Source organism: Tubulanus polymorphus, chromosome 7 (assembly GCF_964204645.1).
Source record: "Tubulanus polymorphus chromosome 7, tnTubPoly1.2, whole genome shotgun sequence".
Classification (NCBI taxonomy): domain Eukaryota; kingdom Metazoa; phylum Nemertea; class Palaeonemertea; order Tubulaniformes; family Tubulanidae; genus Tubulanus; species Tubulanus polymorphus.
In genome coordinates, this window is record NC_134031.1 from 15,144,188 (window position 1) to 15,167,490 (window position 23,303).

General features: G+C 43.6%; 1 protein-coding gene across 2 annotated transcripts in view; it reads left to right on the forward strand.

Moving 5' to 3' along the window:
• Positions 1–13,235, forward strand: part of LOC141908606 (uncharacterized) — a 30,318-nt gene extending 17,083 nt beyond the window's left edge. For both annotated transcript variants that reach the window (XM_074798708.1, XM_074798707.1), the window contains exon 3: positions 10,956–13,235. In XM_074798708.1, coding sequence (XP_074654809.1) covers positions 10,956–12,403 — 1,448 coding nt within the window. In that variant the 3' untranslated portion in view covers positions 12,404–13,235. The remainder of the gene's footprint in view (positions 1–10,955) is intronic.
• The last annotated feature ends 10,068 nt before the right edge of the window (positions 13,236–23,303 follow it).

The following is a 23,303-nucleotide window of genomic DNA, read 5'->3' on the forward strand; positions in this document are numbered from 1 at the left end:
GACCAGCTCGGGATCGCTGGATTTAGCCTGCCCGGAGTCCCTGGATTCACCTTGCTCGGAATCGCTGGATTCACCTTGCTCGGAATCGCTGGATTCAACTTGCTCGTAATCGCTGGATTCAGCCGGCTCGTAAACGCTAGATTCAGCCTACCCGGAGTCTTTGGATGCAGCCTGCCCTGAATCTTTGGATTTAGCCTGCCTGATATCGCTATATTCAGCCAGCTCAGAGTCCCTGGATTTGACCTGCCCGAAGTCACTGGATTCAGCCTGCACAATGTCGCCTGGTATAAACAAATAGCCCCACCTAGGGTTAGCACGTGGTCATTAACCCTGGCTTCTGATTAGCCTGAGCTAGTCACCTGAAATAAACAAGCTAGGTCAATGGCCCAATTGGTTACTATGGGCACTGAGTTTGAAAAATAACCTCGCCTCATTAACCCCTCACTTGGAAAATCCCTTTACCTCACCAGCCCCTCACCCCCACCCCACCTCATCAACCCCTCATACCAGCTCTTCACCTCAACCCCTCACTTTACCAGCCCCCTCACTTGGAAACACCCTTTACCTCGCCAGCCCCTTACCTCATCAACCCCTCACTTCACCAGCCCCTCACCTCATCAACGTCCCCTCACTTCACCACTCCTTCACTTGGAAACTCCTTTTACCATCCTCTAATAATCTTCGCTAAAGTAATAATACATAACATCAATATATCATAGTGTAATATCTGAAATCAATGCCCTAATTAACCAACAGGATACTGTCTGATATCTGAAACATAATCTCTCCCCTCCCCCCTCTCTCTCCCTCTAGCTGTTAGTGAGTGCCCTTACTGCACTCTGAGAAACCTGCTCTCCGTACAGTACCGTGTATACCCCGTACATAACAGCGCATGATCATAAAATATAAGTTATGGTTTTATTTGTCAGTGTAAATATTCCACATGATTTTTAATGTCGTTGACGTCCTATAAAATCATGTGCAGCGTGAAACAATAAAATGATATTAATACATATAAATAGAATATATACCACTCCTATAATATAGATTAACACCAGCATGAAGTTATACCCCCTATAGCTCATGGCAATACTCCCTACTTCCTGAGTTTACCCGCTAGCTCCTGATTATACCCCCTACAGCTCGTGGTTATACTCCCTAATTCCTGAGTTTACCCCCTAGCTCCTGAGTATACCCCCTATAGCTCGTGGTTATACCCCCTAGTTCCTGAGTTTACCCCCTAGCTCCTGAGTATACCCCCTATAGCTCGTGGTTATACCCCCTAGTTCCTGAGTTTACCCCCTACAGCTCGTGGTTATACTCCCAACTTCCTGAGTTTTCCCCCTACAGCTCATGGTTATACCCCCTACAGCTCGTGGTTATTCCCCCTAGTTCCTGAGTTTACCCCCTAGCTCCTGAGTATACCCCCTATAGCTCGTGGTTATACCCCCTAGTTCCTGAGTTTACCCCCTAGCTCCTGAGTATACCCCCTATAGCTCGTGGTTATACCCCCTAGTTCCTGAGTTTACCCCCTACAGCTCGTGGTTATACTCCCAACTTCCTGAGTTTTCCCCCTACAGCTCATGGTTATACCCCCTACAGCTCGTGGTTATACCCCCTAGTTCCTGAGTTTACCCCCTAGCTCCTGAGTATACCCCCTATAGCTTGTGGTTATACCCCCTAGTTCCTGAGTTTACCCCCTAGCTCCTGAGTATACCCCCTATAGCTCGTGGTTATACCCCCTAGTTCCTGAGTTTACCCCCTAGCTCCTGAGTATACCCCCTATAGCTCGTGGTTATACCCCCTAGTTCCTGAGTTTACCCCCTACAGCTCGTGGTTATACTCCCAACTTCCTGAGTTTTCCCCCTACAGCTCCTGATTATACCCCCTACAGCTCGTGGTTATACTCCCTAGTTCCTGAGTTTACCCCCTAGCTCCTGAGTATACCCCCTATAGCTCGTGGTTATACCCCCTAGTTCCTGAGTTTACCCCCTAGCTCCTGAGTATACCCCCTATAGCTCGTGGTTATACCCCCTAGTTCCTGAGTTTACCCCCTAGCTCCTGATTATACCCCCTACAGCTCGTGGTTATACCCCCTAGTTCCTGAGTTTACCCCCTATAGCTCGTGGTTATACTCCCTAGTTCCTGAGTTTACCCCCTAGCTCCTGAGTATACCCCCTACAGCTCGTGGTTATACCCCCTAGTTCCTGAGTTTACCCCCTAGCTCCTGATTATACCCCCTACAGCTCGTGGTTATATTCCCTAGTTCCTGAGTTTACCCCCTAGCTCCTGAGTATACCCCCTACAGCTCGTGGTTATACCCCCTAGTTCCTGAGTTCACCCCTAGCTCCTGAGTATACCCCCTACAGCTCGTGGTTATACCCCCTAGTTCCTGAGTTTACCCCCTAGCTCCTGATTATACCCCCTACAGCTCAGTTATATCACTTGAACCTACTTTTGACCAACACTGACCTCTGGCTGGACCTTATTTAAACCCAGTGGCTAGTTGAGGCTTAGATTTACGACCATAAGTCTAGGCCGTAATTTAGTTTAACCCTTTCATATCTGCACTCGTGACTAATCAATAAATCTATCAATGAATTCCTTATTATATCACTACTCTCACGGGTCATGTGATTAAATGTGTCAATGATTTAGAGAGGGGCGGAACCGTTACCGGGCAACGCAACAATTAATTAATCGTTGTTAGATACGCGATAATTACATATATCCATACGTGTACTATTAGGAACAGTAGGCGGGGGGCAAGTGAGGGCAGTTTTATTGCCGATACGCGACGATACGCCACAATACGAAATCAGAAATGGTTTTTTTTATATCGATATGTCATGATATTTAGAAAATTGAATGAATTGATGAAATGATTGATTCGAAGTTGGATTAATAAGTGTGTCAGTATTGGTGCTGGTGCTAGTGCTCGTACTGGTGCTGGTGCTAGTTCTCGTACTGGTGCTAGTGCTCGTACTGGTGCTGGTGCTGGTGCTGGTGCTGGTCTGGTGCTGCTGACATATTTTGTTCCCCTTTTTCGTAAAAACTGAGTAATTGTTTTGATTCTGGTTTGTTGAGAATGCACGCGGTCTGCTCGGAGGTTGTTATAACAAACTGCACCCGATATCAAACACGTTTTATATAAAATATTGCAATCGAGAAAATCTGTAACATTCTTACAACAATACATCGGATACAATAAGGGTATTCTCTACACAGTATGAACGCCGGCCTGTTCTGTGTGAATCTATAAGTTTTACACGTTGATAATGATTGCATCGGTCGTCGTCGTACATTAGGCTTTAGAGATAAAAGTTAAATTGTTCTATTATTTGAACATGTTTCGGTCCATTAGAATCTGTGAACGACTGTGAAAAAAAAGATAGAAAAATAATGAAAACATAAGTGTTGAATTGAATTCATATGATGAGAGAAACAAAGACAACACATCTCGCCTTCTTTCCCTCACTCATCCCCTCTAATCAGTACTCCCCTCTTCCTCCCCTCCATTCAGTACTCCCCTCCCCACCACCATTCAGCACACTACTATCTCCCTCCCCTTCTTTCAGGATACCCATCTCCCCTTTCCCCTCCATTCAGTACTCCCCTCTCCTCTCTCCCTTCCATTCATTACTCCCCTTCCCCACCACCATTCAGCACACTCCTATCTCCCTCCCCTTCTTTCAGGATACCCATCTCCCCTTTCCCCTCCATTTAGTACTCCCCTCCCCACCCACTATTCATCACACTCCTCTCTCCCTCCCCTTCTTTCAGGATACCCATCTCCCCTTTCCCCTCCATTCAGTACTCCCCTCCCCACCCACTATTCATCACACTCCTCTCTCCCTCCCCTTCTTTCAGGATACCCATCTCCCCTTTCCCCTCCATTCAGCACTCCCCTCTCCTCTCTCCCTTCCATTCATTACTCCCCTTCCCCACCACCATTCAGCACACTCCTATCTCCCTCCCCTTCTTTCAGGATACCCATCTCCCCTTTCCCCCATATTCAGTACTCCCCTCTCCTCTCTCCCTTTCATTCAGTACTCCCCCTCCCCACCACCATTCAGCACACTCCTATCTCCCTCCCCTTCTTTCAGGATACCCATCTCCCCTTTCCCCTCCATTCAGCACTCCCCTCTCCCGATCCTTCATTTAGCACTCCTCTCCCCCTCCCCTCCATTCAGCACTCCCCTCTCCCGATCCTTCATTAAGCACACTCCTCCCCCTCCTCTCCATTCAGCCCTCCCCTCTCCCCATACTTCATTCAGTACTCCCTCTCCTCCCTCCCCTCCATTCAGTACTCCCCTCTCCCCACCCTTCATCCAGTACTCCTTATTACTTATTATCGATGATGACGGGTTTTGTAAGAGTTCAATATTGAACAGTTTTCAATCAATAACAATAACGTTGTGTGTGTGTGTGTCGTGTTGCCGAGAGCTCTATACGATGTGTACTAATTGATTATTGCTTCTGTATACTGTGACATGTCTCAAGGGGGTGAAAGGGTGAGTGAGACTGACAGGTAAGAGAGAGAGGTGAGAGGGAGTGGACGAGCAAAGAAACCATAGATTTTTATACAAAAGGACACTTTTCCTAGAGGACATTTTGTTTTGATATTGGAAGTCACCCCTGATGGATCCAACCCTGACTGACTTTCTCTTCTCTCCCTCTCTCTCTCTCTTCTCTCTCCTTTCTATTCTGCTACACTTCATTCATTTTTATGCCCCCCTGACAGAACTTAAGTTGAGAGGGCGCATATAGATTTTCCCCCATCAGAATAGGCTGCTGCCACAAGTGACGTTAACAGCCCGAGGGCCAATGATTTTCAAACTTGGTACAGAAGTAGGGCACCACTCAGGGCAGAACTCTTTCTAAAGTTGGGTCGATGCGATTCAAATTATGACCACTAGAAGGTGACATGAAAAAAAGATGTAAACACTCTAGAGGCTGCAGTTCTCAATTATTTTTTCAAACTCTGTAAAAAATTGGGTCGATTCAAATAATAATGGCCACCAGGAGGCGACATGAGAAAAAGATCTAGAGAGTCTAGAGGCTAGTTGGCAAACAAATTTTTTCAAACTCACTAATAAATTGGGTCGATTCAAAATAAGACGACCAGGGGAAACTGTTGACCAATTTTCTAAACTTCGTACACGCGTATAGGGCATCACTTAATGCAGAACCCTAGTGAAAATGGGGTTAATTTGATTCATATTTCCGTCTCCAAGGGGAACACATGCAAAAAGTGGTTTAACAGCCGAGCGGCAGCAATATTGTCCTCCGATTTTTGTTTCAAACTCGCAGGGCCGCCAACAGCTCCTTTCTGGCCACAGAAACGCCCGCTAAAATGCAGCGTTTCTGTGGGGCGTACAACGGAATACGGCCTGCTTCTTTTTTTTAAAATCTCAGTTAGTACGGGGAAACACCAATTGAATACGCTCAGTCGCATTATAGTCCGTTCCCATCATCGTACGGTAATCTGACATAAATACGCATGCTCAACCTTTGTCCAATATCATTCTTATAGAAATGATTGCGGACTCGATATTTCCAATGCATTCATTGCAATCCCTGTAACTTCACGTGTCAGGCAGGGAATTTCAGGCCAGGGGGCGGGGCATTCATTCGAGGCTTTTCCTCGTTCTAGTTGTTTAACATTTAAAACTGGAAACAAAATTTTTACGAATTCATGTTTCGTCGAACTGTATTCTCTGAGTTAGAGTATTTCACGTCAATTGTTGTTTCGACAAGAATGAATACAGATAGTTAGATGTTACATCCGACGATAGCCGCGTGGATCCATCAACCAGTCCACCGCACCCGGCGTCGTGTTCGTTCCCGGAAGGAGTCCGCCGCTCCGTTGCGCCCCTGTTTTATTTATTTTCGCTTCCGTTTTACGATGAAGCCATCGCGTGTCTGTTATACGCAGAATTTACACCCCGTTCTAAAATACTGCGCGTTTCGTAAATCTTCGGTTTTTTCTTTTTTTCGTGGTACAGGTGAAGAGAGGGGGAGTGAGAGGGAGAGAGTGGGGGGACTGCTGCCGCGTGTGTGCACTCTCTCACTTTTACTAATAAACATTCACCCGTTGTAACAATGAGAAACCGCGGTGTTTAACGGAATTTTAAAAATACGTGTCTGACTAGGCGAATTATCGGGGTTTCGACATTATTATTAAAAGTATTTAGAATAAACTGCGATATATAGCGCCGCGTCGTGCGACGCTATTGGATAAAATATTGAACCGCGAGTTATTTTTACCAAACCTCTCTCTCTCCATTTCTTTCTCGTCGAACAGTGGGGGTCTGAATTCCCGCGTAACAAATATCGCAATATAATTTCAATACGAGCGCCACATGTGACAAAATCAATGAAAAATTGCGCTTAGCATGACGTACACATCATCAATACGACTTAATCGGTCTTTTACAAAAAATCAATTTATATCCGTACAATTTGCTTTTGTGTCGCGCTCGCATTCTTATAGTCGCCTGTATTATGTTACTATCGCATATTTGTCACTAAGGCCAGTGTAAAATGTGTGTTTATTAGCTGTTCATGGTGAGGGGCGCGTCCCGTCTATCCGGAGAGTGTTGTGAATACCATTCTATTGAGTTATCTAAGTGACAGGTGAACTCGGTTCTATTTACACTGACAGTCAGCGGGGAGTTTGTTTTAACAAGTGCCCCTTGAGTGCATCTGAGGTGTTACTTTGGTATCAGAATGCATCTGAGGTAATACTACGGTATCAGAGTGTATTTGAGGTGTAACTGTAGCATCAGAATGTACCTGAGGTGTAACTGTGGTATCAGAGTGTATTTGAGGTGTAACTGTGGTATCAGAGTGTATTTGAGGTGTAACTGTAGCATCAGAGTGTATTTGAGGTGTAACTGTGGTATCAGAGTGTATTTGAGGTGTAACTGTGGCATCAGAGTGTATTTGAGGTGTTACTGTGGCATCAGAGTGTATTTGAGGTGTAACTGTGGTATCAGAGTGTATTTGAGGTGTAACTGTGGTATCAGAGTGTATTTGAGGTGTAACTGTGGTATCAGAGTGTATTTGGGGTGTTACTGTGGCATCAGAGTGTATTTGAGGTGTAACTGTGGTATCAGAGTGTATTTGAGGTGTAACTGTGGTATCAGAGTGTATTTGAGGTGTAACTGTGGCATCAGAGTGTATTTGAGGTGTTACTGTAGCATCAGAGTGTATTTGAGGTGTAACTGTGGTATCAGATTGTATTTGAGGTGTAACTGTGGTATCAGAGTGTATTTGAGGTGTTACTGTAGCATCAGAGTGTATTTGAGGTGTAACTGTGGTATCAGAGTGTATTTGAGGTGTAACTGCGGTATCAGAGTGTATCTGAGGTGTAACTGCGGTATCAGAGTGTATCTGAGGTGTAACTGCGGTATCAGAGTGTATTTGAGGTGTAACTGTGGTATCAGAGTGCATTTGAGGTGTAACTGTGGTATCAGAGTGTATTTGAGGTGTAACTGTGGTATCAGATTGTATTTGAGGTGTAACTGTGGTATCAGAGTGCATTTGAGGTGTAACTGTGGTGTCAGAGTGCATTTGAGGTGTAACTGTGGTATCAGAGTGTATTTGAGGTGTAACTGTGGTATCAGATTGTATTTGAGGTGTAACTGTGGTATCAGAATGCATTTGAGGTGTAACTGTGGTATCAAAGTGTATTTGAGGTGTAACTGTGGTATCAGAGTGCATTTGAGGTGTAACTGTGGTATCAGAATGCATTTGAGGTGTAACTGTGGTATCAGAGTGTATTTGAGGTGTAACTGTGGTATCAGAATGCATTTGAGGTGTAACTGTGGTATCAGAGTGTATTTGAGGTGTAACTGTGGTATTAGAATGCATTTGAGGTGTAACTGTGGTATCAGAGTGCATTTGAGGTGTAACTGTGGTATCAGAGTGTATTTGAGGTGTAACTATGGTATCAGATTGTATTTGAGGTGTAACTGTGGTATCAGAGTGCATTTGAGGTGTAACTGTGGTATTAGAATGCATTTGAGGTGTAACTGTGGTATCAGATTGTATTTGAGGTGTAACTGTGGTATCAGAATGCATTTGAGGTGTAACTGTGGTATCAGAGTGTATTTGAGGTGTAACTGTGGTATCAGATTGTATTTGAGGTGTAACTGTGGTATTAGAATGCATTTGAGGTGTAACTGGTATCAGAGTGCATCTGAGGTAATACTACGGTATCAGAATGCATCTGAGGTGTAACTGTGGTATCAGATTGTATTTGAGGTGTAACTGTGGTATCAGAGTCTATCTAAAGGTGTAACTACGGTATCAGAATGCATCTGAGGTGTAACTGTGGTATTAGGATGCATCTGAGGTGTAACTGCGGTATCAGAGTGCATCTGAGGTAATACTACGGTATCAGATTGTATTTGATGTGTTACTGTAGCATCAGAATGTATCTGAGGTTTTACTGTAGCATCAGAGTGCATCTGAGGTGTAACTGTGGTATTAAGATGCATCTGAGGTGTAACTGCAGTATCAGAGTGCATCTGAGGTAATACTACGGTATCAGATTGTATTTGAGGTGTTACTGTAGCATCAGAATGTATCTGAGGTGTTACTGTAGCATCAGAGTGCATCTGAGGTGTAACTGTGGTATTAGGATGCATCTGAGGTGTAACTGCGGTATCAGAGTGCATCTGAGGAAATACTACGTTATCTGAGTGTATCTGAGGTGTAACTGTGGTATCAGAGTGCATCTGAGGTGTAACTGTGGTATCAGAATGTATCTGAAGTGTTACTATAGTATCAGAATGTATCTGAAGTGTTACTGTAGTATCAGAGTGCATTTGAGGTACACCTGCAGGGTAGGAGAGACACCTGCAAGTGAGGAGAGACACCTGCAGGGAAGAGACACTATTCGACACTGTGTTTCTGATCGCTTATCACGAAATTCATCGCCACATTTTTTTCGCATGAAAATGAAACTAACATTTAGTTGATCAGTTAGTCAGTAGATGGCAGCAGTGGTAGGGTATTAGATACAGCGAGCGAGAGAGAGCGGAGAGAGTTTTATGAGCGGGTCACATGGTGCACTTGACTGATTATCCAACAGTATTTTTATCGGTTATGATATCTGAGAACACTTCTCTCTGTCTCTGCCTGCCCTACCCTTATAACGGTTTATACAGCCATCAACATATCTAACATTTAAGCATGTTATTGACCCCTGTTATATAAAAAAATATATTTACATGACCCAGAATTAAGACTCTGGTCTCACAGTTGTCCAGTTAGAAATTGACAATTGACAAAAAACTGACAGTTCTTTCAACCATTTTAAGGCTATTGAAATTGTGGAAATAATGTGGAATTGTGGAACTTTAGAACTGGATCAGATATATCGCAATGACGATGTTGTAATCGTTCCAAAAATATGTTAATAACTCCTAGATATGCAAATGAGCGGTTTTTAATATGCAAATGACCTCGGTGCAAGTCGTAATAAAACGGTAATCGCTTGAATATTGTGTTTTATGAATGTCACGCTTCGTTCTGGGAAAAGTGATAAATTTTTATTTTATCAAAGATCAAGGAAAAGTGAAGCAGATAATTTCGGAGAAGTGTGATCGAAACGGGTCATAATAGACTCGAGAGTGTTTCTTTCCCTTCTTTCCCCTCCCTCCCCATGTGATCTCCCTCCTCCCCTCGTGACCTCGCTCCCCTCCTCACATGCTCCCCGTCCTTCCCATGTGACCTCCCTTCCCATGTGACCCCCTCCTTCCCACGTGACCTCCCTCTTCTCCGTGTGACCCCTCTAACATTAACGCAGCTCATTCTCGGTACATAGCAATTCAGACCTCGATAAAATAAGATGCATTTATAAAAAAAAGTGCGCAACTTTATTGCGATGATGTAATCGGCAGAGAGAGAGTCGTAGATCATAGTAATAGCAGTTTACAACGGGTGCATTAACCCTTCACTCTCTCTCTCTCTACTTCACTCGTGCTGGTACTCCTCGCATGAACCCTCATTCCACTCATTCCACTCGTACTGGTACTGCTCGCATAAACCCTCATTCCACTTGCTCCACTCGCACTGGTACTCCTCGCGTGAACCTTCATTCCACTCACTCATTCACTCGCACTTTTTCTCGTACTCCTCGCAATAAACCCTCATTCCACTCATTCACTCGTGCTGGTACTCAGGAGAGGGGTAGAAGCATGGTTATTGCACTGAACTGCGCTATATCATAGATCACACCTCCAACCACCCAGCCACCCGCCCGTCCTCCCGTCAGCCTGGCTCAATGTCTGGTTGATTTAAGAGCAGTTGCAGCCATATTTATGAGTGAGTCTCACTCGGCTCGGGAGTGCGCTGCCTGCAGGTCTATGAGGTCATCGGTGTAAATTCAAGCTACATTTATGGCTAATCGTAGAGTACATCATACACAGTGTGCTGCATTAGATTAATAGACTGGCACTTATCTGAACCCGACAATTATCTGAACCTAACGATTGTCTGAACTTGACAATTGTCTGAATCCCATTGTCTGAACCCCAGAATTGTCTAAATCCTACAATTGTCTGAACACCACAATTGTCTGAACACCACAATTGTCTAAATCCTACAATTGCCTGGACCCGGAATTGTCTAAATCCTACAATTGCCTGGACCCAGAATTGTCTGAACCCCAGAATTTTCTAAACCCCAGAATTGTCTAAATCCCACAATTGTCTGAACCCACAATTGTCTGAATCATACAATTGTCTGAACCCACAATTGTCTGAACACCACAATTTTCTAAATCCTACAATTGCCTGAATCCAATAATTGTCTAAACCCACAATTGCCTGAACCCCACAATTGTCTGAATTTCACAAATGTGTGAACGCACAATTTTTCCTCAAATGATTTTTCATAGAGTTTTTCCTCAAATAATTTTTCGTATATATTTCTAATTTCAGGATTATACAATGATTCATTAGGAACTCAATCCGCGTTCGATAAAGACATGACCGATATGGTGTCATTGTTTCTACGGAGACTGCAGCAGCCGGTTTGTTTGTTGGCGCACAACGGCGACAATTTCGAATTCCCGTTGCTGAAAACGGAATCGATGAAACACGGCGGTTTGAATCTGCCAAATCTGATGTGCGCGGACACTCTGAAACTGATGCGCAGCGTCGACAGCGCGATGGACCGCGCGCCGCACGACATCACCAATAACAACACAAACGTCGAACGATTCAAATCGGATCTTTTAGCGATCGACGATAAATCTCTGAATGGCGCCATTCTCTGTCAACGTAACAAAAAACTGAACAATCGAAGCAGTTTGACGTCGCATGTCGTCATCGTGAATTCGAAAAGTCCGAAGAGCAACTCGACGCCGAGCGACGTGGACAGCCCCGACAGAGAGAAACACCTGATTAAAGAGCTGTTCCCGCGGTCGACGACGGGGACCGGCGCGAAAACTCCGCCTGACTCGTCGGACGCTGGCGGCGTTAAAATTGGCGCCACCAAAACCAGCAGCGTTAAACCGTTGAAACGAAAATCGGTGATAATACAGGAATGTCTCGGAGAAATCACCGACTCGGTCGTCACGAAACGTCGGCTGTTCGATAAGAAACTACGAAATCAAAACAAACCGGCCGGCGACCGCGAGTCGAGCGAGTCGCCGCCGGTCGACAGCGATAAATCGGTCGACGAGTCGTCGTCGGTCGACGAGTCGTCTCCGCGACAACGAGTCGACAATTCCAACAACGACGGCGGAACGACGACGACGACGAAGAAACAGTCGTCGTCGTCGCCGGTGAATAATTTACACTCGCACACGACGATACTCTACTGGCAGGATTACTTCAACGAGGAATTCTTCCGCGAGGCGCTCGAGGAGGACTTCACGACCGCAGCCGACGAGTGCGCGCGGTCCGGTAGCGCGTCGCCGGTCTCATCTCACACCGACGACCTGACCGTCGTCGAGCGCGGCTCGTCGACGTCGCCCGACGGCGCCGCCGCTGTCAAAGACGATTCGGCGAACTGCGGACGCAGAGAAAACAATACGGCTACGGCGACGACAATGACCTGTGATCACCATAACAACGGTAAACAACGACAACATTCCAATCGGTGCAAGAATTTAAAACGCGATCATTTGAGTGGAAAACTGCTGAGCAGTCGTTTCAACAATATACCGGTGCTAGTCGTACCGCGTCCCGGTAACGTTTCGTACAGTTTAACGGAGATCTATAAACGTATGTTCGGACGGTATCCGTTGGCCGCGCACCGCGCCGAGGACGGGTGCATCGCGTTGTTGCAGATCGTACAGCAGTTGGCACCGCACGCGTGTCACTGGATCGATTCGAACGCCGCCAACTTCAACTCCATTAAACCTCTTTATAAACCCCGCTAATAGGGGGCGGGAGGGCGCGCGCGTAGTCGCTACGTGTAGGGGGCGCTTCTATCTGAAATTGTCCAATAACTTGAACTCTTATAGCAACGAGGAAGAGTTGAAACTTCAGGTAGTATCTCTAGGCTATTATCAGGTTTCATCTGACCAAATTATGAATATTCTAAAATACACAGTAGATGTATGTGTGTATGTATGTACTGATATTTGTGTGGTTTTAATGGGTTTATATTTTTTATTTTTCACTGGGGAAAGTGTTAGAGGTCTGTACTGAGGGTCAGTGCTAGGGCTCTGTACTGAAGGTCAGTGCTACTGAAGGTCAGTGCTACCTGGACAGTAGCTGCTTCCTTAAAGATTGAGATATAAATCATGAGATTTTTGAGTTATGTTTTTCTTAAGTATTTTTTACCAATTTTTCCTCTCTTTTGGGTGGGTGCAAATTTAGATGAGGTGGAACTTATTTGATGGTGGAGCTGGTGATTGCGAGGGCTATTGGTGCAAAGCTCCCTGCGAGGGGTTTGGGGTCCTCTCCCAAGAAAATTTTGAATATTCTAAGCGTTTTAGATGCATTTCCAGCCAATGTTAGAGAATATTTCATATAACAAAGTCATTGAAAAATTTCTCAGACAAAGGAAAGTTGAACTGGGGATCTTGTTGTGAGGTGCATTCGCACCCCCCTGGGTACGGGCCTGAATTTGGCTGTAACTCTGAGTTGTTATAAAGTGTTTCTTGTTTTTAATGCGTAAAATTGAAGTCAATAATACATTCAGTGTTAGTCTATAAATAATGGATAATAATAGAAGGGAGGGGAATGAGGAGGCAGAGGGGATGCGAGGAGAGGGAGTAAGGAGGAGAGGGGTGTGAGGAGTGGGAATAAGGAGGAGAGGGGTGTGAGGAGAGGGAGTAAGTTATAGGGGAATCTATATATCTATATGATGATATAGTAAGTTCAGTAATGTTGATTGTGCTGACAGAAGTCAGTCAGTCATCGACACCTCTCACCTCGCTGCTGCTCGCTGCTCCCGAGGTTTTGTGTACCGCGCGTATATGCTGCTGCTGCGTATTTTTTTTTTTTTCATAACGAGAGTCACTGAGTGCGTTCTCTTTCTATTGCTCTGTTTGAAGTATGTCAGTCAGGTATGGTGAACATAATAATATACACGCACCGCAGCATGGCAGAGCACAACGCAGACCTGATCTAATAGAGACTACCTACGCAGAGACCTAACCCGATGAACTACCCAGAGACATGCCTACGCAGAGACCTAACCCAATGGATTACCTTACGGAGACCTGCCTACCTAGAGACCTATCCAATAGAGACCTACCCAACTTAGTATTGAAATACAATTGTTGTTTATTTTAGCTTTTATGTATAGTTACCAATCAAGATACATTTTACAATAGTTTCTGGTCGTGGTTTAGATGTTTCTGTTCAGCAGTTTACACGGTCAGCCCAGTTAAACGGATGGAAATTCCCAAAATTTCAGTGTATTTTTCGTAGTTTGTTTGATATTAAGCTGTTCTCTGTGTATGGTTGGTATCTATAGTAATATTGTATATTGTGATAAATATTTTTGTGATAAGTGATTTTGATATCGGTTGTTTTTTTCTTCAATCTTTCTCAAGGGGCAGGATCATTCTCTAAGGGGGGGGGGGGTAGTTTGTGTTGGGATGATTCTCTGGGGGTGGGAGGGCGGTGTAGTTTGTATTGGGAATATTTGGTGATTTTGTTTTCAAATGTTTCCCATGTCCATTATAAGCGGCGGCCAGTATACATATTGATAAACTAAAACATGATGTGCTTTATATGTATTTGTAATATGTGTACGTTGTACAGTGCCTTTCAATGGTAAGACAGAATTATTTTACCTCGGGGCGGGGGGGGGGGGGAGGGAATCCACTGTAAGTACTGTGCCTGGAGTTAATACTGTAATCAGTATAAAAGTATTTAGAATAGTTCCAGCTCATGTTGATGCCGTTATTCACTGACCCTGTCAGAATGAATGTCTTAGTGTCAGTGCCAGGATGGTCAGAGTGTCAGTGCCAGGATGGTCAGAGTGTCAGTACCAGGATGGTCAGAGTGTCAGTACCAGGAGGGTCGGAGTGTCGGGCCTGGAGGGTGAGTGTTCGGCCTGAAGGGCCAGGGTGTCAGATCAGGAGAGTCGGTCAGTTTCTATGCCACCATTTTGTACTTGTTGTCACATGAGAATTCTCAGAAAATGAAAGTTTACAATTACCGTGGTTATTACCTCAGGTGTATTAATTAGTCACGTCATTAAGGTGTTGTTGTAATTAAAGCTTGTGACTGATACTCTGAGGGAAAGTCACCTTGCTTTATTACATATTCTTTAGTTTAACTTAGTTACAACGAGTGTAAAATGAAGGAATTAATTTCATTCAGTTAATTCGTGTTTTCATTATGTAAATTTCTTTTTCCTGCTCCCTCCCTGCGGTGTTGTGTGAAGGGGAGGGTGTTACACTCCCTCCTCCCTGCGGTGTAGTGTGAAGGGAAGGGTGTTACACTCCCTCCTCCCTGTGTGTAGTGTGAAGGGGAGGGCGTTACACTCCCTCCTCCCTGTGTGTAGTGTGAAGGGTAGGGTGTTGCACTCCTTCCTCCCTGTGTGTAGTGTGAAGGTGAGGGAGTTACACTCCCTCCTCCCTGTGTGTAGTGTGAAGGGGAAGGTGTTACACTCCCTCCTCCCTGTGTGTAGTGTGAAGGGGAGGGCGTTACACTCCCTCCTCCCTGTGTGTAGTGTGAAAGTGAGGGAGTTACACTCCCTCCTCCCTGTGTGTAGTGTGAAGGGGAGGGCGTTACACTCCCTCCTCCCTGTGTGTAGTGTGAAGGGGAGGGCGTTACACTCCCTCCTCCCTGCGATGTAGTGTGAAGGGGAGGCTGTTGCTCTCCCTCCTCCCTGCGGTGTAGTGTGAAGGGTGTTACACTCCATCATCCCTGCGGTGTAGTGTGAAGGGGAGGCTGTTACACTCCCTCCTCCCTGTGTGTAGTGTGAAGGGGAGGGCGTTACACTCCCTCCTCCCTGCGGCGTAGTGTGAAGGGGAAGGTGTTACACTCCCTCCTCCCTGCGGTGTAGTGTGAAGGGGAAGGAGTTACACTCCATCCTCCCTCCGGTGTTGTGTGAAGGAGAAGGTGTTACACTCCCTCCTCCCTGTGTGTAGTGTGAAGGGGAGGGCGTTACACTCCCTCCTCCCTGTGTGTAGTGTGAAGGGTAGGGTGTTGCACTCCCTCCTCCCTGCGGTGTAGTGTGAAGGGGAGGCTGTTACACTCCCTCCTCCCTGTGAGGTAGTGTGAAGGGGAGGCTGTTACAATTCAAACAGGTTCAATTAGATACATTCACTGTGTAAACCTCTCTTTCCTCTGGCAACAAAATTTTGTCCTCAAAAAGAAATTACCTTTTTATTTTGCACCTACAACAATAAAGTTGATTGTCACCGCGGGGTCAAGAGAAGAGGTCGAGATGCGGTCGGTGGTCGGGGTTTATCGAGATCAATTTCCGTGAAATTTGATCCGCTAGTTGTCGTCGTTAGAAACCGCTAGTTGTCATCGATAGAAACGGGTTTCGAAACGTACTTTAGATTGTGTTGTTGTAAATTCCTCGAATACTCGGATCATTGTTTTCGTTGATTTCAACCAGTGTTACGCTAACGCCAACTGTTCGAGCACCTATTGACACTCTCGCACATATCCCCCACTACTGGCGTGAAAAACAACCGCGGGCATCCGTACTTTATATGTAATGTCAAGGTCATTTTTACGCTATGACAATTAAATTGAAGATCAGGCGTTCTCTTATGTAAGATAAAAATTCAGTCTAATTTCTATCTTTGTTACCTATTTTCGTTTCTGCAAATTTCGACGAGTTCTTAGAATTTATAGTTTATTATTGTGTATAGAATTCAAAAGCATTTTTTCACATTATTTTGTATGTACATTTTCAGGGATGCGGAACCTAAATATCGGGTCCCTCGGACATTCTTTCTCTCACTCTTACGAGTGTATTTTAATCATTGGTTTTACCATTATATCGATCCCCCTTTCTCCACTTATTGAACCCCCTCCCTAAACCCCCTCCTCTCCCCTTATTGATCGCTTCCCGCCAGACTATTATATCCTTGAAATACACAAAGCCATTGCGACATGGTCCAAATCGATACATTTTTTTTATTTTGTCATCCGACATTATTCAATTCTGGAGGGGTTCACTGTACTCGAATGTAATCAAACAGCTTTGATTCACACCATATACCCGGTAGACCCTGCTGTTTGACTAGGCACTCCGCGCTTAGACCCAAAAGTTACATTTTAAGGGTGAGTTTATTTATTTGTAATGATGTTAATTATGAACGGTAGTAGTGCCATGACTGTGTGTGTGTGTGAATGCATTAAATACTAAAAACTGCTTTTGTGTGATAAAAATATGCATGTTCATTAATTAATCACTGTTTTATTGTAAACATTGATGATGCTACCGGGCTATGGGGTCATTCATTTATTACGTACGCATTAGGGGAGGGGGAGGGGTAAGTGCAATTGCAATTGCGTACTGTAATGCTTAATGTATACGAAAAAATGGCCGATTTTGCGTACAGAGGGGGAGGGGGGTTGAAAAATTCAAATTTTATGCGTACGTAATTAATGAATGATCCCTATCTAGTTAGTACAGTGAGGGAGAGGGACTGGTGTAGAAGGCTCCATGTAGTGAGAAGGGGCTGGTGAGGGGGCTAGAGGTAGTGAGAAGGGGCTGGTGAGGGGGGCGGCTAGAGGTAGTGAGAAAGGGCTGGTGAGGGGGGGGGGCGGCTAGAGGTAGTGAGAGGGGGCTGGTGAGGGGGGCTAGAGGTAGTGAGAGTAAGTGAGAGGGGGCTAGTAAGGGGGCTCGAGGCCGTGAGGCGATAATTGATATCTGTTTGGCGATAATTATGATGTACATATATATATGTATAAGTATGTGTATATTGGATAAAGAAGTTGTACAGTGTATATACAGTGTACAGTGTTACTCACATTGTAAATATACATGTACGTGTTGTGTATTTATTTACTGAGGTGTATTGGGATCGTGTATTGGGTCGCTTGGGTGGAGCAGACAGCTACTCTGAGAAGGGGAGGGGAGTAAGGGGATACTGTGCAATTTAAAGTGGATTCTCTTGGTGAAAGCATGGACTCTAAGTCCGGACTCTAAGTCCATGGTGAAAGTAGGCGCCACTTCTCAGTAGTTACTGTGGTAGTTGCTCTAGTAATTGATAGATTTAATCCAGACTAAGTTAACCCCCCCTACCCCGGCCCCTGATGATATTTGCCTCCAAATTCATGAATTTATGTTTAGAAAATATGTTATATGTGCTTGTATATGAAAATGTTGCTATAAAGGACGGCCTGCAGTTTCACGATCACATGGTTTGATTTAGAATTATGTAAAATAAGTTGACAATGTTTGTTGTGAGTCAGTGTGAAACTGGGTCAGTCCAAATGTAGACCGCTTTCCTACATTGTATTATTATATAAAATAATTAAATTGAAAACAATAATTTTTTTGTAGTATTAGGTTATCATGGATATATCTTTATTGTTTTAGGGGGATGAAATATTTTGTTGCAAACGTTTTGAAAACAAATGCAATATTTTACCTTCCTGGTAGAAGCAAATAATGGGGATTATTATTATTATTATTATTATTATTATTATTATTATTATCATTATTACTATTATTATTATTATTATTATTATGTGCACTTCATAGATAGTGAAACTGATCACCTGTCATGCAATGATAAGAATATGGTGAATCTCTCTTGAAATTTAAAAGGATAAATTATTTAAAAAGATGATAAAATAATCTTTGTAATAATGTTGTTACTGAAATAAAGTATGACCATCTTAATCTTTCTAAAGTTAAAAGAGTCAGTTTAGTGTTGTTATTTACGAGGATACCAACTCGGACTTGGTTCTTGTCAGTATTTTGAGGATACGAACAGGAGGACATAGACTTGGTTCTTTCTTGTCAGTACAGTATAACTCGTTTAATTCTGATCAGTTTTATTCGAATTTTCGATTATTTCTGACTAGAATTACAGTCTCCTCTAGGTTATTCCTATTTAAACAAATGAGAGCACATAATTCGTGTTTCTGACAAATATTTTCCAGTCCCAGATGATCCGAATTAAGCAAAGAACTATAACGGAAGTTATAGTTCTATGAATTAAGGGAGTTCTACTGTATTTTCAGCATACTAACAGAGGACTTAGACTTGGTTCTAGTTATTTGAGAGTGTCATCAGTGGACTTGGAATAAGTTCGTGTAATTTGAGGACACCAACAATTAGGACTTGGACTCATTGTTCGAGGATCAGAGGACTTTGGCTTGGACCAGTTTCTTGTTAATATTTTGAGGATACTAAACACAGCACTCGGGCACGAACCTGGTTCTCGCCATCGTTTTGAGGATCATACTAACAGGGACCCTAGACCTCAATATTTAAAAAAAACATATAATTATAGGATTCGAACCGAGACGAAGCAGTCGCGCGTGAAGGAAGTTAGAAAATGCCAATCTGGTTCGAATCCCGCATTTAATGCACTTAAATTATTCATACACATTTGCATATCGCATTAAACGCGCATTAGTCACCCCACACATATCCTGTTGTAATGCATCATTTATAAATCGGTATCAAACAATTATTTATTATTTTTCTAGCGAGATGACGTGCACTGGCTGCGGTGGGGTCGTTGCGTGCACCCGCCACGACCATACATAGCACCCCCCATTTTTCTGAAAGGCAAGTCAACTGACTGACATTCCGCAACATTTTTTCTCTATTTGCTGAAGGTGGTTGTTTGATGTAAGCGGCGGCGGCGGCAGGCATGGCAGTCTCTTTCTTCGTTTTTGCGTTCACCCAGTAATTTTCGTTGATTTGTGGATAACCGATTTTTGCGGCGGTCACGATGATGCGCGCGCACCTCTAGTGCTGCGTTGATGGAATGTAGGGTTAATGGGTACAGTGGTTTCCTGCTGTACCGCGGGTCCCATTTGGTCAGACGTTTAAACTTTTAAACCTAACAATTTTTCTAATTAATGGAATTTTCCAGTTCAATAAGAACACAGCGGTTAGCTAGTGTAACGCCCGTCTCTCCGTACGCCCACGGTGCAGCTGTGGCCAATAAAATTAAAACTATCCAAATTGATTTCTTGATTTTGTTTTCAATTGATCGCGCGGCAGGATCTAGGAATTCAAAACGTGTTTATGAAAGAATCCACTGGATCTTGGCTCCTGACACTGTCGACTGCTGTGTACTGTGACCATACCGAACACAGTTGAGAACCTCGTGTGTTTAATTTGAATCCGGGCCCAGATAAACGTCGTTAAATTTGTCGTCTCTCGTAGGAACTGAACTGATTGTGTGGCCTGAGACGAAATTGGATGTAGAGTTCGGTGCCGCGACCGCGGGGCGCGTTATCTGAAAGGATTCATGCAACCAACTTGAGATGAGATTGTAAGGACCCACGCATGCGTGAAGGAACAATTTCTTTCGATTTATCGACTTGGGAATCTATTTTTACACTCTAACCACCGTTTGCAGGTACATGGAGGCATGCAAACTATACTTACTGATGTACAAATATTCACAAAACAACACTAAAGCCCAACGCACACGGCACCGAAATTTTTTAGCGCTAAAAATTTATAGAATAAAAACATAACAAAATCGATAACGAATTATATATAAAGTAATAAGATAAAAACCCACTTATGTACAAATTAAAATAGTTTTTAAATCGAGAATTTATCTATTCAAAAAATCTAAAATGAAATACGGGTACGCGACGTTTCGATCTCACCCTAGAGATCATCGTCAGGATAACACCTGGGGCCGGTTCCATAGACAGGGCTTAGACTTAAGACCGGCCTAAGACAAACTTAGTTGTAGCCAATCTAACAACTTAAGACCAGTCTTAAGGTTTAAGACCACTTTTGGTCTTGAGTCTTGACTATGGAACCGGCCCCTGGCGATGATCTCTAGGGTATGATCGAAACGTCGTGTATTATACATATACAAGTTCATTGTAGGATTTTTTAGAATATCAAGATTGCAAGAAGAGATCAAATTCAAAATAATTTGGCGGATTTCATTCAGTAGATTGCAATTAGAAATAAAATGTAATTATTGATTTACACCCATCACTCCCCCTAGTAGTGACACGCTTGGTTGGCTTGCCTCAGGCTATCCCATGTGTTAGCACCTCGGAGGCACAGACTCAATATCTGGGGTGCTACTTGTTGAACAGCCGGATCCAACACGTGACCGTGAACGATCCAATCTCACACCGGCGGCGGTGCGCGCGCAGTTTCACTACTTCCTGCTTCATTTTCATAGCTCTCGTCACGTGTCTCGTGTCTTGTCACGTGTCTCGTGTCGTCGGGCTCGGCGACTGAGAGAAAGTTGAACGGGTGCTGTTTTATTGAGCAGAACTCCACTGTTCTGTATTTAGACTACGTACGGTCCCTTTGTCGTGACAAGGTAACGACCGGACCCGGGCGGCGGTTGTGACAAGGTGATGCCCAGGTTCAGCGCGGCGGTTGTCGTGACGAGGTGACACTTTTTCCGGCCGACCGGTTTTCTTTGGATTTCACACTTTATTGTTTTCATTTTCCTCCGACTGAGCTAAAAATTCGGGCTTCTGGGTGGTCGGAAATATTCGGCCTTTGATCTTATCGGCAAATTCAAAATATTTTTCATGGCTTCAAGTAAATACATGTACCGGTCTGAAAACGAATACAAATGTGAAGCGCGGCCTGACACTATTTGGAGTATTGAATGTCTCGATGGTGCACTTACAAACTGAGAGAGTTGAGAGAGTTAATGGTTCCAGGTTGTGAATGTGCAGGGTCCAGGTTGAGGGGGTAAGTTCTAGTATTGGGGTATTTACGCCGATCCACAGTGAGACATGTTCGAACAACTATGGACTCTTTCGTTTGAGAGTCCATCTAACAACCAGTACTAAGTATCTTTATTTATACTTACTTTACTTTATTCGACAAACTCTTGGTCTTAATACAAAGACAATTTGAGTGATACAGTACATAAAATAGATACATTAAATCTGACGTGCAGTCGGTAGATACCTAATTAAATATTGATTTACATGTATATGCGAGCTGTTTCTAGGGAATCAAGTGAAAAATCTCACCACAGTTTACGAAGTTCGGCTCTGTCTTTGGTTTGCGTTAATAACTTATGTTTGAAAAGGTTGGGGTTCGTAAAAAATCTTCTGTCCAGATATAATTCCCTACTATCACTGAAATATGTACAGTTGAAAAGATAGTGAAATTCGACACTTGGACCAAAACAACGAAATATTGAACGCTGTTTCTATCGGGAATATTCTCGTTAGAAGGCCAGCCCTCACGACCACGGTACAGACCTATCTCATGGCTCGTCATCTCAACAAATTATCTTTTATCCCTGCCGGTGTTGAAGCGAGTATCGTGGATGAAAACGCCCTTGTTCTCACTCTTCATTGGTTCGACTCTCTCTCACTGTGGTGATAAAAAATAGATTCACACCAAGGAATTATAGCTGATTCACTAACCAACTGACTGACACGCACAAAATAAAAATCTCCTATTCCTCTGTTTTATTGCCTTTCACATGGAAAAGAGTGCAAAGCAATAAAGTTAATAATTACCCGCCTCGTACTCAGTTTGTGAGTCAGCCTGTAATAATATGTATTGTTCATTTCAGATTAACCGCCCTAAAACTATTCAATGCAATCCTTTTTTTTAAATTATTACGAAATATCTCTCACAAGTATTTTTTCCATATTTCATACGGATTTTGTCGGTTTTAAACCCTGACGAAAAAAATTGAGAATCATAATTGCACCCGATGACATGGTGGTTTACCGGTGCAGTGGATCAGAATGTCTGAAAAAATAAGTCCCCATAGACTGATAGATAATAATATTGCACTCTACCGATGGGTGGAATTTAATGTGGCTATAAATCATGCCTCCGCTTGAGGAACCCACTCGGATGGGTTCGAACCCTCGGAGAGCGGTTGCAGAATAGAACTGGTCGAGTAGGAGTACGCGCAATAGGGGAGAGTCAATAAATAGTTAGCTGGTGGGGCCCTGAAATTGGGGAATTATTTTCGCTGATTTCTATTAGTTTTGTAGCCATTTACGATATGTAACTAGCGTAATGGTTCTAACGACAACAACGCGGCTCTTGCTCGGCGAGCGAGCGAGTGCTAAAAACTTGAAATAATGTCAGTCAAGTATCAATTGAATAGTAGAACAGGTGTCCTGGTGATTATTATTATTATATATACATATTACTATAGAGACAGCGTGACAATAGGAACTGTCACAGCTGATCTCACAAGAGTTCATCGTGGTCAAAATCACTTCAAACTAAAACAATCCATGGGTGGGATCTATTCCGCAGTTTTAGATTTCAGTCAGAGATATAAAATGTTTAAAAAGTGTCCCAGTTTTCATTCACATTCGTTTTAAAAACCAGGCAACCGCTATGCAGGTCCAGACAGCCAGTCGCGCTCTGGTTTCAAAAACACCGCTACATTATGCACGCGATAGAAATAATTAAAAGATACGTATCAGAAAATTTCTTTCTCTTTTAATGAATAGTTGATTTCGACACGTCTGGTCCTACGAGCCACAGTTACGTACAGTTCTATAAGTTACATATCCAAAACTAAATTCGTCCATGATTTTCCTCCGCTGCGCTTCACACAATTCTCTTCAGAAGATTTTTACTCCACGAATTTGAACCCAGAAAAAAACTGATAATTGATGTAGGCGGACGATTCTTTTCTCTAATAATTTCAGAAATTGATTTCCGATCACACGAGCACCAAGTCACCTTTC